Source organism: Suricata suricatta, chromosome 5 (genome assembly GCF_006229205.1).
Source record: "Suricata suricatta isolate VVHF042 chromosome 5, meerkat_22Aug2017_6uvM2_HiC, whole genome shotgun sequence".
Lineage (NCBI taxonomy): Eukaryota > Metazoa > Chordata > Mammalia > Carnivora > Herpestidae > Suricata > Suricata suricatta.
The window spans coordinates 80613425-80631665 of NC_043704.1; the positions used below are offsets into that span (position 1 = coordinate 80613425).

Below are 18241 nucleotides of genomic sequence, written 5' to 3' on the forward strand. Positions count from 1 at the left end.
TGACCTCTCATTCTTTACCATTGGTTAGACAGCATTATTTGAGCCTCAAAGTTAAGAATATTCCCCCACAGTTTGGATCTCAGTGGGAAGGGATTCTAGTTATCTAGTCCAGTGATTCCCAAACTTGAATGTGCACCCAAATAACCTAGAAGGTATTTAAGATACAGATTGCTGGGTTTCTGATAACAATGAGTCTGGATACCTGAGAATTTGTATTCCTGGCAAGTTCCCAGGACATGCTGATGCTGCTGGTGTAGAGACCCCACTCAGAGAACCAATAATCTAGTTGAATTTCCTAACTTACTAATAAATCCCAGATTTCTCCTCTACCACTAGCAAAACCTAGTTTTGTCCAGCTACATCTGGAAGCCTCTGATGGCTTCACATTCTAGTGAAGCCAGGCATCCTAAGAACGGAGAACCATTAACAGCTAAGAACTAAAAGATTGTGCAAGCCCCCACCCATCTCCCCTAGGCTCTCTTTATTTTTTTTCTTTTATAGTTTATTGTGAAGTTGGCTTCCATATAACACCCAGTGCTCATTCTGACAAGTGCCCTCCTCCATGCCCATCACCCCCCTTCCCTTCGCCCCTCCCCCATCAGCCCTCAGTTTGTTCTCAGTATTCAAGAGTCTCTCATGGTTTACCTCCCTCCCTCTCCCCAACTATTTTTCCCCCTTCCCCTCCCCCATGGTCCTCAGTTATGTTTCTCCCTAGACTCTCTTTAGCAGGAGTGTTTCCCAGATGATTGGGGATGAGTCCATACTTACAGTTATTGGCCATTTTGCAGGACACCATCTGAATCATCCGCCCTGAGGTGGCAACCTTGAGGAAGGAGTCCCTCACTCAGTCTGTTGCATCTCTTAAAGTAATAAAAATGTGTTGGTTTGTGGGAAATTGCCCTCAGAACAAAGTTAACACCTGGTACTAGTAAAATTTTTAAATTTACGCCATTTTAAAGGGGAAATTACATACTGCAGTGGTTTTGTGAATTTTGAGCTCTCACACAAGTGCCTACTGTATCAGTTCTCTCCCTAATAGAGCAGAGAACTAAGAAAATGGGGTTGCTGTTCTTTGTGCTTGTCAGATGTTGTAAATCTCATGAAAGTTCTTTAAGAAAATCATGAAGACTTCAGTTAATTTGCCTGAACGGCCCAATTAGCAGAGAAAATTGGGTTCTAGCTACATGGATATGGGATGCTGTCTTTCTGTCATGGGTTGAAAAGGCAGACTTTGCCATATCCAACTACCAACAATGGGCTCTGAGCAAGTTAGCTCACTAGTTTCTCCTAAATGGGGGAGAAGGAGGTAAAACACGGACATCTCTGACTCAAAATGAGAATACGATCTCCTACTTCTTGCCTTCGCTGCATGTACATCCAGTGAATTCTCAGTTACCTAGAGCACTAGAATCCGCAAGCCACAACAAAATCTCATGTTAGCCAGGATCTCCATGTTGATGATCTACCCCATCAAGACCTTTGTCAAAACTGCTGAAAACCCAGATGGGAGGGATCTGAGTTTCACTTCCTCCTCTTTGCCCTGGAGGTGCTAACAAGCAAATAAATTGCTCAGCTGAGAAAGAAAAAGGAGAAGTAAGGGTCTTCCATTATCTAAAAAAATGGGCTCTATCAGCGGGAAATGTAGGCAGTGCATCAGCTGTCACTGTCTGCACCCAACATAGCCATCTCCACTGCCAGAACATTCTCTCCTGGTGCTCATCCGTCACTGCTTCTATGGCATTTGCTATGCTTCCCAGGGCAGTGCCCTGGTTCAGGGAGTACCATGGTGATAGAGTTCTTCCCCATAGAGGGCTCCAGGGCTCAAGAATGAGAAAAGGCTTCCTTCGACACAAGGGCATGTGACACAAGTCACCATGATCAGCTAGTGCTAAATTACACGCCACTGACAAGTTCTGTGAGAGTCCTTCATCTGTGCCTCACTTCCATGAATTCTGAGATAAATGTGATACCCATAACAAAGTCCATAACACAAAATGACACCTGGTGTATTATTCTTGATCTGCTCCTCTGGGAACTGCCACGAAACAGAGATATCCTCCCCTCTTGGAGCTCCTGGATGGTGAAAACCAGCCTAAGAGTTGTTTTCAGCTTCTGTCACCCAGGTTATGCTAATTATCCACAATGTCTTTTGGTTTCATCCTTGTCTTTCCATACCCTGGGGACTTAAAAATTTAAACCTGGCTTGCAGTCGTACCCTTTTAGCCAGAGTCTCCCCCACTCCAACTTGCCCTGACAGCAGCTGTGGAATAATTTCCCTGGAACTCTCTTATTCTTCATGTTGTTCTCCAGATTAAAAGTTATCATGGTTCCCCATTACCTCACGTTACACCCAGCCTCTGCCCCCTCCCCTTTAAGCCCTAGACTAACTGCCCCACCTGTGTCCCTGACCTCCTTTCTCATCCTTTACCTCACACTCAACCAGGTCAGACATTCATCCAGTGCCTTCCCTTCCTCTTCGTACCAGCACATTTTCCTTCCCTTCCTTTCAAACCTTAAAATTCCTCCTCGGTTCCTTCCTTCAGACTCTTCTCATTCCTTACTAACTTCTTTTTGAGATCACTGGGTCTATCCTACATTAATTTAAACTTGTTGATGGGTCTCTCTCTGCAAGAATTCTCTGTGATCACACCGTCAGTTCCAATAATGTAGAAACCATGAGAATGAGCTCCTAAACTGCTTCTTTTGACATACATCTTTCTCCTTCACCTCCAGTGTAAGATAAAATTACTTACGCATTACATTCCACTTTACAGCCTACAGTGGAATTTCATTGACAGTCCCCCATTTGATCTTCACAGCAACTTTGAGAGGAAAATAGGACAAATGTTATTACCCTCATAGCTTTGAAGCACAGCTTTGAAGGTTAAATGATTTGTCCAGAATCTCACAGCAAAGAAAGAAGCAGGAGATCCGGGACCCAAACCCAGATCCTTGAATCCTAAGTGCCTCTTGTTCCCACATCATCTTCCTACCCTAGACATGTGTCACACTTGATAAATGCTGAGGGACTGATAATGCAGATTAGTAATGTGCAGTGTCATCAGGCCACATTCAAATAGGGATTTAACGTTCTGAAGCCATGCCCTGAGGATATGGTTGGGAAGAAAGGCAAAAATGAGAATTCACCAGGGTCTGTCTTTCACTTCCCACTGATTTAAAGTTTGCAGGAGGGAAAAAAAAAAAAAAGAAACCTAAAATTTTAAAAACAAAACAAAGAAAAGCTTTTTAAAATGAAAGTTGTTTTTTTCCTGGAAAGCTAAGAAAAGAGGAAACACCTAAGGGACTCACTTGAAACTTTCCACATGATGTTGCTTGGGTCAGATGTCAAAATGCAGCCTCTAGGCTGACTCCGAGTTACTGGTTGACGTCTCTGCAGTGCCTGGACTGTAATGGTCAGGAGCGGAGGAAGCTAGGAGTCTGAAGCACTGGGCTCTCGCTGCCCTGCCCTCTCTGCGTGACCTCAGGCTAATCCAAGGCTCAACGGAGCCTCAGGCCTCCATTCCTTTGTCTGTCCTGCAGAGGGGTTGAATGAGATGGTCCACGAGATCTCCTCCGGCTGTGACATTTTGAGAGTCTATGAATAGCAAGGACACAAGACAGGTGCAAGCTGATCACCACGTGGGAAGCTCACACCTGTCTCGCCCCAGTGTTTCCGCCCCTCACTTCCAGCAGTGCCAAACTCCAGGCCCAGTGAGGGTCCCGTTGCCAATTTTAAAGCTGTTCAAGGACGGTCGTCCTTCTGCATGGGGATCCTTCCAGCCCGAAGCTGGCCTTCCTTCCTCCCTCTGCGACTCACTCTCCCAGAGGCTACTGGGATTCGCATGCCACTAATTCATTTATGCCTCTTTGCTTTTAGATTAAAATTACTCACAAGAATCAAGCACCTATGATGATGGGGCCTCCCCAGAAGAGCAGCTTCTTTTCACTGAGGAGGAAGAGCCGTTCGAAAGACTAAACAACGTGCCAGATGCCAGTTAAACCAAGAGAGAAAATAAGAAACTGTAACACACACATACACACACACACAAACACACACGCGCGCGCACACACACGCACACTCAACTCTAACCAGTGGAAGCAAAGCCACCCTTCAGGAAGAAATCTTCATCTCTCCATACATTCTCTCTACTTCAACAATGGACACGCTCCAACAGAGCCAGTTCCCCCAGAAAATTTTGAATGGACCCAGGGCCTACCTGGTACTACCTGGCTTTTGCAGCAACCTCCGTATTCCTAGAAGGCCTTGAGTGGGACTCTCTGAAGGAGAAAAATCCCCCTTCTTCCCACCAGTCCTGCAAGGTCCCTCATGGAAACTCACAAGAAGCAGGCTGCAGGTTTCCTGCCTGTGGTGAGATTGGATGTGGCCAAGGGAAAGAGCTCCCATTCCAGAGAACTTACACAAAGGTCCCTCTGTACAGAGACACACAGCCTCCAACTCTCAAAGCATAACCCTTGGCAGGGCTCAGCAAGGGCACGTTGGTTTCTTAGTTGTCCTTCAAGCAGCAACTTCTGCCTGAACTTGCTGAGGAGGCAGAAAGCCTGTGGAAAGCTGTGTTTCCATTCTTGGTTCTCCACTCTGCCAGTGGGCACTTGTTATTTTCCCAGAGTCTTCTCCTGGTGGCTGCGTGTTTGTTTGGAGACGGCTCCAAGAGCCCCCAGAGCTGCCTGCACAGCACACCTTAGATTTGGTATTTATTTTCTTAGTTCTATGAACACCTGGGAGGGAAAGCAGAGAAACTGGGATTTATTTTTCAAATTGGTGTCATAATATTGTGTAAAAAGGGAAGAAAAAAACCACCCCCAGCTTTTTTCTTTTTCAAGCCAAAGCGTGTTTCCTGTTTGAGTTCCAAGCCCTGGTGTCAGACTATTCCTGAAGGCAGAGAAGATGAGAAGGAAGGGCTCTTTGCTGAGAAGACCAGGAGACACACTGTCAGGTGGCTCCCACCTGCCTCTTTGCACCTCCCGCTCCCAGAGTGTGACCTGAAGGCCCTTCTGATGGTCTAATGTGTGTGTACATATATGTAGCATATATATTTATATACATATATATAAATATTTATTTACTGATGGACTTCTGATTGAAAAAAATATGTAGAATAGGAACAGAAAAGTGGGAAGGAAAAAAGTTTTCACTCCCCCATTCCACCATTTCATGGTCAAGACACATTTCCCCATAGTGATCATGAGATTTAAGGGAAATGAAAGTAGCTTCTTATTGTAAAGAGACTGAGAATTCCTATTCTGGATTCTCAAAACAACCATGAAAGATATGCTGGACAGAATTTACTCTCCCATTTGTCAGATAAATATATCGAGTCTCCAAAAAGTTAAGAGACTTGTCCATGGTGTCTTAGCTAATGTGGTTCAAGAATAAGTGCCCCTAAGAGGATATTTATTAGAGAAAAGAACCCACATGTCTTAAAATAGGGTCATTTCCGGTCACTGAGAAATGATTCCATTTGAATCCAGGTTGCCAGGGAAGAATGAATGCGTAGCTCACACAAGAAAACAGGGGCCCTGTGATGCTTCCCAGAGATTCTCTCTGGCCTGAACTGGTAAGAAGTTGGTCTGGGTTGAAGGCACTAGACAGATCATCAAATTAAATTCTCCACATGTCAACTCATCACGGTCATCATGGCCTCTTAGTCTGGAAACACCTCTGGCTGCAGAGATGACCTCAGTGGAGACTCACAAGATGGACTGAGGCACCTTCTGCAAGGTGCTCCCAGCCAGTACCCAGAGGGGTGTTGGCAGAGCCCAGTGGGCTTCCTGCAGCTGGTGCCAGCATCACCCTCCTTTCCCGAGGGCAAGTCTGTATAGAGCTTCATTACTAGACAGAAACATTTGCCTTGGCACCTTCACTCCACTGGACCTCCATCCTCTCTGAGATTTCTTAAGAGGAAACATGGGCCCACTAGACATTGCTCCACCAAGCTCTCTCTAATCTTGCACTGGGTCAGGAGATTTGCACAAGGAAGGGAAATTAAGATTGTGGTGTACACACTGATCCTACTATGAAGGAAGCAGTCATCTAGGACCATCCTGCTGGACCTAACAGTGCAAAAACAGTGGGTGAGGGGAAAACCAGGCCATCTGAAGAATGTCTTGAATGATGGGATCCTTGGTGATGGGACGGACCAACAAGCTCCGGAATAACAACAGGTACTATCTTGGAAGCCACTTGATTTTGAAACAAAGTCAGGTTTGGGGTCACTATTCTGATACATTTTACAGATGTTTGCATATGTTTCATCCCTGATCCCCCATGATTGAGGCTGTCGAAACATGGCACTATCAACAGGTGAAACTGTGTCTCAGTGATTCACAAGACAGAGTGGCCCTGGCCTGCTCTAGTCTAGTGCATAAGACTTGCAGTGTTTCTTGAGAGATATGTCCCAAGGCTTCCTTAGAACCACAGAGTATAATACAGTGGAATTGTACTTCTAATTTGGTAAATCTAGTGTTGTTGTTTAATGTGCTGTCACAACTCATTCCTTAACTACTGTGACCATGGTTTTTTCCTGTAGAGTACCTCATCTTAGTAGTGCTCCCAGCGACCTCAGGGGCTGACAGAGAAGGTATTGCCATCCCAATCTTAATAATGAGGAAAATGAGTTTAATGGTGGTTCAGTGACTTCTCAAAGTCACACAGTTAGGCAATCAGGGCAAAATCCAGTCCCTTAGTCTTCATCTTATTCTGACCGTGACCATGCCACAGACATGTTCTCACCTGCCCCCACATTTCTACCCCACCAGCAATAAAAATAATGAAACAGAAAATCTTTAATACATTGTTTTGTCCCTGGACTGTTGAGCTAAGAGTTGCATCTCATTATGGCTTGGTCTTTGTGGATTTCCTCCAGTGAGTTGAGAATGGAGATAGACTTAGTAGAGTGATTATATTTCAGGTCAGAGACCAGCTCCTCTCAAGATAGTTCTTTCCACAGATGGAAAAGATATGTTAAAATTGCCAAATAAATTAGGAAATACTTGGCAGAATCTGGAAGAGCCTCCAGACTGGCGTTACATAACATGCATATACATTATACATATGCACATTATATAAGGTGACATAGTACTTAATGTGCTGTATATATTATGCAAATTACATATTTGTGAGTAATCATGATAAATATAGAGACCCACTAATCACTTTTTTACACATACTCAGTGACAGATTAGGAAGTTACTTTGCCAGAGAGTCTTAAAACTTACTCTCTCCTGCTGCTTTGGTTCCAATTTCTGACAAAAATAATTGCATCAACTTTTCCCATCTCTAGCCCCCTCTCCTCTTGGCCAAAACCCTCAGTTACCTCCTGTCCCAGCAAGGCTGTACCTTCCGTGGAACACACCACAATTGGATACATAAAAATAGAATCACGGGGATGGGAAGGATCTAGACTTCCAGATTCCCTATGTCCCAGGCATACATCTCCACACTCCCAGGCAAGTGGGTGCCTAATGCTAATATCAAAAGGAGAGAGGAGGGGAGAGGGGAAGAAGGAAGGGAGGAAGAGTCTACCAACCCTCCAAGGAAGGAAACTTCATAGTGTTCCCTGGCCACCAGTTCCAGGACCTAACAATAACTACTAATCAGGAAACTATTTCAAATGTCTAAGTCCCCACAGCATATCTGAGACCATAATTTCCTAAGATGTGTTTCACAAAATGCAAGTAGCCATAAAATGCTCCATGAAAACAGAGTTCTGTGATCAAGTACTAGCTCCCTATCTAGGAGAGATATAGAGAGGCCTAACTCTAAGAAATCTCCATGAAGAACCATAGAGTCCTTTGTCTGCCAACATCAATAGATTAGAAACACTGCCTTATGCCCACCATTTCTTTTTTCTGTCCTCAGTGGGAATAGGAACATGCAAGTCACCATCTTCAGCAATCATATTCCAAAAAGTACTTCTCTAGGAGAAGGAGTCTCCATTCTTAAGACACTCTTTAGTCTCTGCTGTGTGACTGTTCCCCTCTACATGTCTTCAAGCAAGAATCAAGGATCTGGGACTCTTTGTCCCATGGGTGGGCAAGGGATTAGGGGAAACGTGATAGTTTCCAGGGGTCAGACTTCAGTTTTGTAGCTCCAGAGAACAGAATCATGTCTAAATAATGCAGTTATAAGAGAGGTTGATTTTGTTTCAACTGAGTGACTGCTGTTGGAACTGGCCTAACATGGAAAGGGCTTTTTTCTGGGGGGATGAACAGTTAGCTGCTCTTAAGGGATAGGCCTTGACCTGGTTGGGTGGGGAACTAGTAGTGATTGATCTACCTTGTCCCAAAAGCTAGTGGAACTGTTTTTGTAAGCATCAATGTTAAATCAATATCTATTAATTCCTTTTCAACAGCATATCTTGGTGTCCCTTCTTCTCTGAAAGAATTAAAATGACTCCTAGAGGGATTTCAGTTAGACCACACTTACTACATGGCAAAATTGACCAGAATCATTGACATCCTTGAGGATAGCTGGTGGTGGTTATCTCTTCTCAGTAACTTGGAGTGTTAAGGGAATGGGATTCAGAATTCAGATCAAAAGAGATTTTGCTTTTCTGTTGGGGTCCATTTTAGCAGTGAGGACCTCTTCTAGTCACAAATTTCAGACCTGCATCTGACTTGCAATAACAAGGGAAAAAAACTATCCCACATCCCAAATAGCAATCAAGTTTTGGATAAAACAACAGAGCATAATTTCACATGGAGCCGTTGTTTGTAGTTCACCTTGATGTCCTGTCATGCTGGAGGATATCCTCCAACTTTCTACTATAGAGAGAAAACAGGAAATGGAGACAGGAAAGGGAATTCCTATTTATTGCTTACTGGATATGAGGCATCATGTCAAGACCTCCATGTGCTGTCCCATTCAGTCCTCAGAACAGCCTCTGATATGGGCATTGTACTTATTTCACAGATAAAGGAATTAGTGCACAGAAAGGTAAATCACCTTGTCCAAGGTCAAACAGATACTAACTGGTAACAGCTAAGACTTGACTTGGATCTATCTCACCAAAATGTATGCTTTTTCTGCTATTCTTTAGTACTTTTAACATTCTTACCTGTTTCCAATCCCACTATCATTCTGGGTAAGATTACATAGCATTGGCAACTGATCTATCCGATCCATCTCTGTATAGCATCTAATCATGTTCCTACTGAAGAACTCTCAGTGCTTGTTCACATTCAAGCTCAACAGCCTCTGTGTATGGCTAGAACCCCAAACCTCAACTTTGTGATCAAATCGACAACCAAAACTTAATCTACAGTATTTCAGAATTTAGGTGAATGGGATTCATTTCCCAGCGCTACTTAATAGATTTTCTACCCAAGGCTGTGAGTGGGAGAGCAGCAAGCTGCCTTTTCAGACATAAATGCCATGGTCAACGGTGACTGGCCTGCATGGGGCAGGAGTGCTGGGGTTGTTGAAGGGAGCCTCCAGCAAGAAAGCTCTGCATGTGATCCTCATTAGTGACAGGCGTGGGCTGGGCCATCTGTATTCCACAGGAGAACAGAATGGCAGGCTGCCTTTCAGATGCCAAGAGAAGCTATCTAATGGGAAGATCCAGAGAGCTCAAAAAGCAGACAGGCATCTTTCCTCAAGGGAATCTCTGTAGGAAATTTTGGAAATTAGCTGCTTAACTTGCTGGGTACCTACCCTGGCTATCACTTTATTCTTCATGTCTGTGGTGCAGAATGGCAAACCGAGCCCTCCAGCTCATCTGCTAGCTAAACTGCCTTTGATGGAGCCAACGATGAGCCTACGTTATCCTGAAATCTGTGGATGCGATAGCAGGTGCATTGTAGCAAGACACCAGAGTTTGCAGTTAAGCCTTCAAGTCTCCCAAGGGTCAGGAAACACTGTAGCTAAGAGAGACAATATGACTGGATGCTCAGTGTAGATTCCAGAGAAATAAACAGAAAACATGAGGACAACTGTAAATTGGTCAAATTGGGAAAATGCAACTTAGAAGCAAAGTATCAATCATGTAGTTGGTAATGAATAAATATTTGTTAAATGAATGAATAGCTAAAGTGGGTATCTGTCCCTGTATCCTGGAATGGGTAGGGGAAGGGGGAGGGGGGGTAGAGGCGATGAAAGCTTTTTAACTAACAACTCAGGAACTTGAAACCACAGGATGTAGAGGGAGCCCATGGGGGCCTCTAACTACCCAGACATCTGTTGAATGATGGACACAGCTAAATATGGATCATCAAAGGGCTTTCTAGGTCACATGGAGGGCAGTTTCATGATTCAGAAAATATGAAATTCAACTTGGACAGAAAGACAGAAATATTTGCAATCTACTTCTTAGCCGTCAGGTCAGAATGGACAAAGAATAAAAAGGCAGCACAGAAGTGGAGTTACAACACAGTAAGAGATCAGCATAATAAGGCACAGATTCAGGAGATGAAAAGACATAGAGAACTGGATTTTTTAGCAGATATTTGGGCAAGGAAGCTAAGCCCTATAGTTCAAAAATGAAAGAAAGGACTGACAAATCCTTTAAAAAAAAAAAAGGCAGCTTAAAGCTGAGTTAATGGTAATATGTGGGACATGCCCAGGCATTAATGAAACTCTTATTAAATAAGTATCATTTATTGTGTAGTCCAAAGCCTATTTTATGACCACTGTTAAACTTCACAGGAACTCTGATGAAGTGTGTAGTATACAGTTCCCTGCTTGAAAAACGAGGAAACTGAGAAACAGCAGATCTCCTAGCAGCAGATCCAGGATTCAGATCTGTCACTATCTGCCTTCAAAGCCATGTTTGTGCCTCAGTACCACTGCTGATTCCTCTGAGCTTCATGCATAGTGGCAGGGATTTACCACCCCAAACCGATCCCTTGTGCACGACTCAATGGACTTCCTTCTCAAACTGGAAATTTGAGTCCACGAAGCTGGAGTGGTAAGCAGCGCTCACTTGGCCAGCTGCAGAGGCCCACTGAGCAGGAGCCGACCTGGGCTGCAGAAGGTGTGTGGACACCTCATCCTCTCTTCTTCTTAGGCCCTCTCTCCAACGCGCCAGCTGGGCTGTGTCCTAGGACCTTACTCAGACAGCAGACAGCCAACAGTGAACAGCTGGTGAAGAACTCACCAGATCAGAGTGTTCACATAATATGATAGATCATCTTAAAAGATACACAGAGACCATATTAAAGATCAGGAGCAAGTGAAATGAGGTCAGGTAGTCAAACATCAGAATTTAGCAACTGATACCTAAAGGTGGAACAGAGATCCAAAGTGTCCTTTTAAAAATCAGTTGGATGAATCATAATTTGGAGTAAAAAGACTGCTTCTAGAATGATGAAAAAAAATGTTTAACTTTTTCCTTTCCAAAAAAACCAAAAAAATTGTTTTTAAAAATGGAACGTTAGCAAGAACTACGAGGTGAGGGATAACAAAATGATCATTTCTTTTTACCTTAGACGAGACAAAAGGAAGTGCATTTCTAAACCTCACAATATAAATGGCAATCCAGAAAAAGATTCCAAAAGGGAATTAAACGTCAGTACTTTCAAAGTAATTAATGGAGTGACTTTTTGTCTTTTTTATCTTACTTTTTTTTTTAAAGAAAACTGGTACCAATGGTTACCAGAAAATGGCATGATTTTCAAGAAAAGAAAAATTTTCCTGATGAATATTTCCTTGCTTCCCAACATCTTTGAGGTAAAAGGATTGAGAACTAACTAGATCTTTTAACTCAGAGCAACGTCTTGCAAGGTGTTAAGAACAGAGATGTCATTAAATTGCTGTTTGGGGGTTTGCTGTCTTCACTCTCTGCTACCCCCAGGCATTGAGGTAATGATAATGAACCTAAGAAGAGGAAGTCCCCACCTCCCACCTCCTCCCTGTCAGCCTCTTAAAGCTTCCCACCACCTGCCCAGGTTAAATACACTTCTTAAGTTAGAGTAATTTCTCTTTATTATGGACATTTTCAAACACAGAGAAAAATGGAGTCATGAATATAGTGAGAACACACATACCTGCCACTTAAGATTCAACAGTTCTTACCATTTTGCCGTATTTGTTTCATTTTTTTTTTACCAAAGTATTTTAAAGTAAATTACAGATGTTATGACATCTCACACCAAAATACTTATGCATATATCATTATCAGGGATCCTTTCTTATGTGTGAAAGTCTATGTATATCAAACACTCTTCTGTCAGAAGTAGTCAGGGTGCTCTGGTAAGCTCAGTTGTTCCTCAACTGTCTGAATCCTGTTGTCGCACATAGAAGTTAGTACAGGGCTACCTGGGTGGCTCAATCGGTTAAGTATCTGATTCTTGGTTTTGGCTCAGGTCATGATCTCACGGTTTGTGAGTTCAAGCCCCATGTCCAGCTCTGTGCTGGCAGCACGGAGCCTGCTTGGAATTCTCTGTCTGCCTCTCTCCCACTCATGTTTTCTCTCTCTCTCTCTTTCTCTCAAAATAAATAAATATTTGAAAAAAGAAGTTAATCAGAACATTGCTCTCACACTCACAAGGAGAAAGTTTTGGGTGGAACCCAAGGAAGGTCTTAGCTGTGTTCAAATCAGTCCTGATTGATCTGGAAAGAGGAAACAGCACATTAACTAAATCCTCAAAAGACACAAAGTGGGGAAGTGTTATAAACACTAATGATGCCAGAGAGAAAATGCAAAGCACTTGGGCAAGGTAGAAATTTACCTGAACAATGTGTGTTCTTATTTTTGAAATAAAAATTGTTTAAAGCATTAATAGTTACAGAAAGACTGGGCATGGTATAATTTGGGACAGGTAAAACACTGTGTCTGCATATTCCTTTCATTGTATGAAAGACAGCTGTAGTTATTGCCCCCACCCTGTGAGAAACATGGCGCTAGACTGGGCTGGGGTGGGGGCGGGGCAAGCTGCTGAGATGTACAGACAGGTCCTCCCCCTCCACTGGGTCATAACTGAGCTGGAAGTGTGTCAACTCCCGAGAGAACGTCTGGGAAGCTTGGTTGAGAAGTGTTGGCTCACTTCTGCAGGGTAAGATATCATTTTCAATAGGCAAAGAGTAAAAAAGCAGATATCATTCCATTTGCTCTGTGCTGGGGTCAGGGCAGGCTAACTGCAGATGTTCTGGGCAAGATGGTGGGCAAGGTGGTTGGGTAGTTTGCTTGCTAAAGTCTACCGGCTCTGTGAATCTGTCAAACAAAAGGGAAACAGGCAAAATGAGTGACAATCGGCTCCAGAATGTTCAGCCTGCCTCAGTCAGTAAACGAAATAGGTTTCTGATTCAAAACAGCCTAGATGGTGGCTGGAAACCAAGGCCTGATACCCAGTCTGTGGCTGGTGGACCTAACTGCGCACCCACCTGGCTTTCCACACATCAGGAGGAGAAGGTTCCTTATCCATAGCCCCAGTGACATCTACATTTTTTTTACTTATGAAACATCCCATCCCAACACCCCTTCCCCCACACCGTGGGGTTCATAAGAACAAGCACCACCTTCTTCTTTCCTGCCACTGCCACCAAAGGGATACAAGTCTATGCGCAAGTCTATGTTGACTAAGTCAGCAATGAAAACTGTTTTCATCCTCCTGAGAGGAGGAACATGTTTTCTTCCCAGAGCGCCCCCTCTTTGGAAGAACACAGTCTTTCCTGAGCTCCCTCCTCCAGCCTAACCCCTGGCCCTGAAGCCCAGGATCCGCTGACGGGCGAGAAAACACATGAGCTCCCTGGAGCTTATATAAGAGCTCTTGGCAGGCCTTCCCGGAGCATGCTCGCATTTGCCTTGTCTAGGCAATGTGATTTTTTTTTCTCTATCTCCCTAGAACAGAGAGGGCTATTTGTACTACTGTTCATTAGTTGTTTTGTAGCAGGGAGGAGGAAACAGTGTTCCCTCCTATAGCCCAGTGATTCAAATCGGCACATTTTCCTGAGGGGGAGAAATAGTATCTAAAAGACAGAACTCACCTGCATGTGTTGAGCCCCTTGTTTTAGTCCTTTTCCATGAGGAGGCCGTGCGGCCTCCATCACTGCAGAGAAGCCACGAGAGCAGTAAGGGCCGAAGCCTCCTCGACATCTCCAAGGACTAAAGCTCAAGTGTCCCTTCTGAGATGTTTGTGAGCAGGTCTAGAGCAGAGAGAGACAGAATGGGTGGAAACTCCCGTCTTCCCCCAAAGGTAAAAATAAAACATCTATGCAGATCTTTCAGGTGTTCTCATTGGCAGGAAATTGATCCTGCCTCCTGAGGACTTGGTGAAAACTCCCGTCCTCCTCCACCCTGACTCCATTTTCTTGAGGGAGGAAAGAAACTTCAGGGAACTTTTGGGAACCGCATTCTGGAAATTCAAAGAGAAGTGAGAAGAGAAAGGAAAGGAAGACCATGAGCCCAACCTCCAAATTCAGTGGGTGTTTTACAAGGCTCCTAAGAAGAGAAGGGATTTGGTTCTTTTGCTGCTGAGGGAAGAAGGGAGAGGGAGGAACCAGGGAGCCCTTGGCCGTAATGGGCTCCACTGTGCTGCCGCCATCGCTCCAGCCCGGGCAGCTTAGGGCACTGCCGGACACAACAGGGTGCTCAGCCTGTGCTCTCTCACTCTCCTTCCTGAGCATCACAGGCCATGACCGACCCCAGGACCCATCCTGCCCCCAGGCAGGAGGGGAGATGTGCTCTGCTCACTCCGCTCAGCCTTCTCCTGCTCCTCTCCTGGGCCAGCACTGCTTCCTACCTGACCCCAAGGAGCAAGAGGGACTTGAGCAAGGGTCACGTTATGTCTCCATTTTCTCACCTGTGGGATCAGGCCAGGGAGGGTGGTTCATGTATTTATTTATTCATTTATTCATCAATAAATACTGTATTATTAACCAATGTTGATTTGCCAGGCACCATACCCTCACTTCTTAACATGTTTCAATGTGGCTCTCTTGCTTTTTCTCAACCATTTCCCAGTACGTTCTGGTTTTCCCAACCTGCACCCACCCCCAATGCCCACTTCTGCCAAGTTTTCTTCTTTCTTTTATTCTCATGATGTTTCTCTTCCCTTTTCTCCCATGATTCTATTTTTAGAGCTTTCATACATAAAATCAGAGGATCAGAGCGATCTTAAGGGGACATTTGCCCACTCTGTTATCTCCAGGCAAGTCTGTGCTGAAAAGGCCCAGGAAAGATCAGAGAACATCATCCTGAGCCAGTTTCAGGATGTATTCAAGTGTCTTGCAGCTTCTCCACATCAAGAAATTATCTTCAATGCCTACCTGAAACCCCTCTGTTCAATACTACTCTCCTTTTTCTCTTTTCCTTTTTGGTCATGTCTCGGGCTTAAAGCACCTTTGTGGGCATAGAACCACTGAGAAGTTTAATGCAAAACAGCATAGCCAAACATCCCAGAGCAGAGGATATGAGCTTCAGTATGAAAACAATAGAACCAGGGACAAAGAAGAGACCAGAGACCATGGCAGTTAAATAGATTTAGCTTCTGTAAAATCAACAAAAAGAGAATAAGCAAGAACCCACAAGCATAGAGCTGCTGGAGTCGCGATTTCTGATCATCTTCCTCAATTAACACAAAAAGTCCATGGAGCAGGGAGTTCTGGAGTCAGCCCCCTATTGTTGGAAAAGCCTTCCTTCGATGTCGTCAAGTTCAGACTTGCACACAGAGTTGGTAGCCAGCATAGCACAATGTCAATGCTCTGTCGATCATAGTTGAGTAACAAATGGTGGTCATTCAGCTCTGGCTCCAATGCCACCATACGCAGAATTCCTCTCCAGAGCCGTTGTTCCAGGCCTCTGGGTAGGAGGCAAGCCAAGTCTACGCTTGGACAGGGCCTGATGCTCCAAATGTTGCCCTTTTTAATCTGGGTAAACCTGCCAAGATTGCTCACAGCTGATAGAGGCAGTGTGCCTAGTGGGTTGATCGCCTGACGGGGAGGTGGATTTCAAAACCTGCACCATTTTCTTCCTTCCTTTCTTCTCTAGATGGAAAGAGGCAGGAGATCTGACTAAAGAGAAGAAGGTCCTACAGCAAGTTGCTGACCCAGCTTATAGCACAGCTGCCCTCTTCCACAGAATGGGAAGAAGCGACCTTTTGTGCCTCTGTGTTCCAACATCCTCAATGCTTGGTAGATACCTCAGAGAAAGTGATACTGTTAGCAAGTAATCATGATCCCAAAGAAGCCACCACTAATGCAGGAGCTCTGATGGATGCTTTTCTTTCTCCACAGATAACAAGACCCTCCTATCTTGGAAAAGTCTGACAACTGTTCCATAGAGGCTGCTGTGGAAGGGAGCCATTTCACGTGCCAAGATAGTATGAGGGATGAAACCCTACCTGGGAAACAAGAGCAACGTGGGGAGTAGGCTACACTCCTGTCTCAGCCACATGGCCTTGGATGTGTCCTTTAGCCTCCTGGGGCCTCTCTTTCTTTGTCTACCAAACAAAGAGGCTCTATAGACTTTCCTTCTTCAATGATCTTGCCTTTACCTGGGGTAAATGCTGCGGCCAAAGGAGGGGGGCAGGGTCCTTGTTCTTATGGGCTTCCCACCAAGGTTTCCCCCAGCCCTGCTACCCTGAAGGGCTACTCCTGGCCCCTCAAAGAATCTTCTCTTCCCTCTTACGGATTGATCATGCTCAGAAATCAGCAGACTTGGGGGACCAACATGAAAAAAAAAACCTACAAGGAAACTCTTTGATAAGTCTTTCACCTTTACATACATGCACACACACATATACAAACACATACTCAATCCCTGAAGTGTAAACATCTTCCCTTCTGTGTATCAAACCTATCTTCCCCTTTCTCATCGCCAGTATGTTAGGAGAGAACTCATTCCCACCAGTGGAAAAGCACCACTTCCTCTTAGAGAACTCAGCCTCAGTGTGTGGGGGTGACCCTGGGCATAGGTTGAACGTCTAATGCATCTCAGCCGCGGCCCATCAGTGCAGACTCCACCAGCCGAGACTGAGGCAGTAACTAGGTAACACAGTGCCAGGTCCAGATCCTTTGCTCTTTGCTCCTCGGCCTCCACAGCCTCTTCCACCCATAGATTCGCTGTTCGTAGTGGTGGCTGCCTGCTCGAGCCTGCCTGTCTGCCTGCATTGAGTGCTGTACGTTGTTCTGTAATGTACTGTGTTTACATTATGTCCTGACTCTGTGGTTTACTACAAATAAAAGTGACAGCGGGTAGCTGACCTCTGACCTCCGGGCGGTTTCTTTTCAAGCCACTGCTTGAGAAATATGGGTTGTCTGATCAGCCACAGAGCACTGGAGACAAGCATGCTCTTCTAGACTCTTCGGAAGCCTTTTCACGGTGGACACTGCCAGGAGTAGGAAGCATGGAAACTCTCTGTTGCCACTCTCTTGGTGTTGGAGGAGGGGGAGAGGAAGCCAAAAATTCTATTAAGTAAGCCTTTACTAAACATTTCATATACATCATTTCACTGATATCTGAAAACTCCCCTCTGAAGTGATCAGCATTTTATACATGAGGAAACAAAGGCTCAGAAATGGGAATTAATTTGCTCAACAAGTAACACAATTAACCCAGTTCTGTTCTCCTATCCCGATATATTCTTGCTCTTTCCTTTAAACTAGTATTTTTCCAAGGAGGGGGCAGGGCATGGACTGCTTACATCAAAAACACTTGAGCTCCAGATTCCTGGGCCCCTGTCGGACCTCCTAAATCAGAGCCTGGGAGTAGGACCCTCAGATCTGATCTTTTATAAGCTGGGCTGGGACATACATCCTTGTGCCCACCGCACCGCACCCTGCTGGGAGAACAGGACCACTTTGGCAGGACAGACACCAGCCAGGGCTTTAGAACAACTCCTAAACTGGAGGCTGTGGAAGAGCGCCGTAAGATAGAAGAAATCTGGAAAGGAAGCAAGTCTGGGATGAAGCGAGGCTGTGGGCTTCATGTCAGAGGTGGCTGGCCCCTCATCCCAGGACGTAGACCCCCAAGAAAAGTCCATCAGCTAGTCCCCAGGCTGAGTTGTCCCTAGCCAAAGGTTCAAAGTCACACCTGGGTGGGGCTAGGCAAGGAGGTGTGGACTCAACACCGCAGCCTCTCCGGAAAGGTCTACAAGGACCAGCAGCCTCCAGAGGAGGCATGTGGGTGCATAGCTGCTGCCTGCCGGCCGCTGCTGCCTTGTCTGTCCCCACCGCCCTGCCCAGTCCAGCCTGACCCGCCAGTCCTAGGATCTGAAGAGCCATTGTCTCCCCTCTCCAAGTTCTTCCTGCCACAATTGGCCAACAATGTTCCCAAAGACCCAGAAC

At 45.0% G+C, this 18241-nt stretch overlaps 1 protein-coding gene across 3 annotated transcripts in view; it reads left to right on the plus strand.

Annotated features, from left to right (window-relative positions):
• Positions 1-17157, plus strand: part of DGKG (diacylglycerol kinase gamma) — a 210241-nt gene extending 193084 nt beyond the window's left edge. For all 3 annotated transcript variants that reach the window (XM_029939689.1, XM_029939690.1, XM_029939692.1), the window contains 2 exons: positions 3878-6183; positions 16190-17157. In XM_029939689.1, the coding sequence (XP_029795549.1) occupies positions 3878-3976 (99 nt within the window). In that variant the 3' untranslated portion in view covers positions 3977-6183; positions 16190-17157. The remainder of the gene's footprint in view (positions 1-3877; positions 6184-16189) is intronic.
• The last annotated feature ends 1084 nt before the right edge of the window (positions 17158-18241 follow it).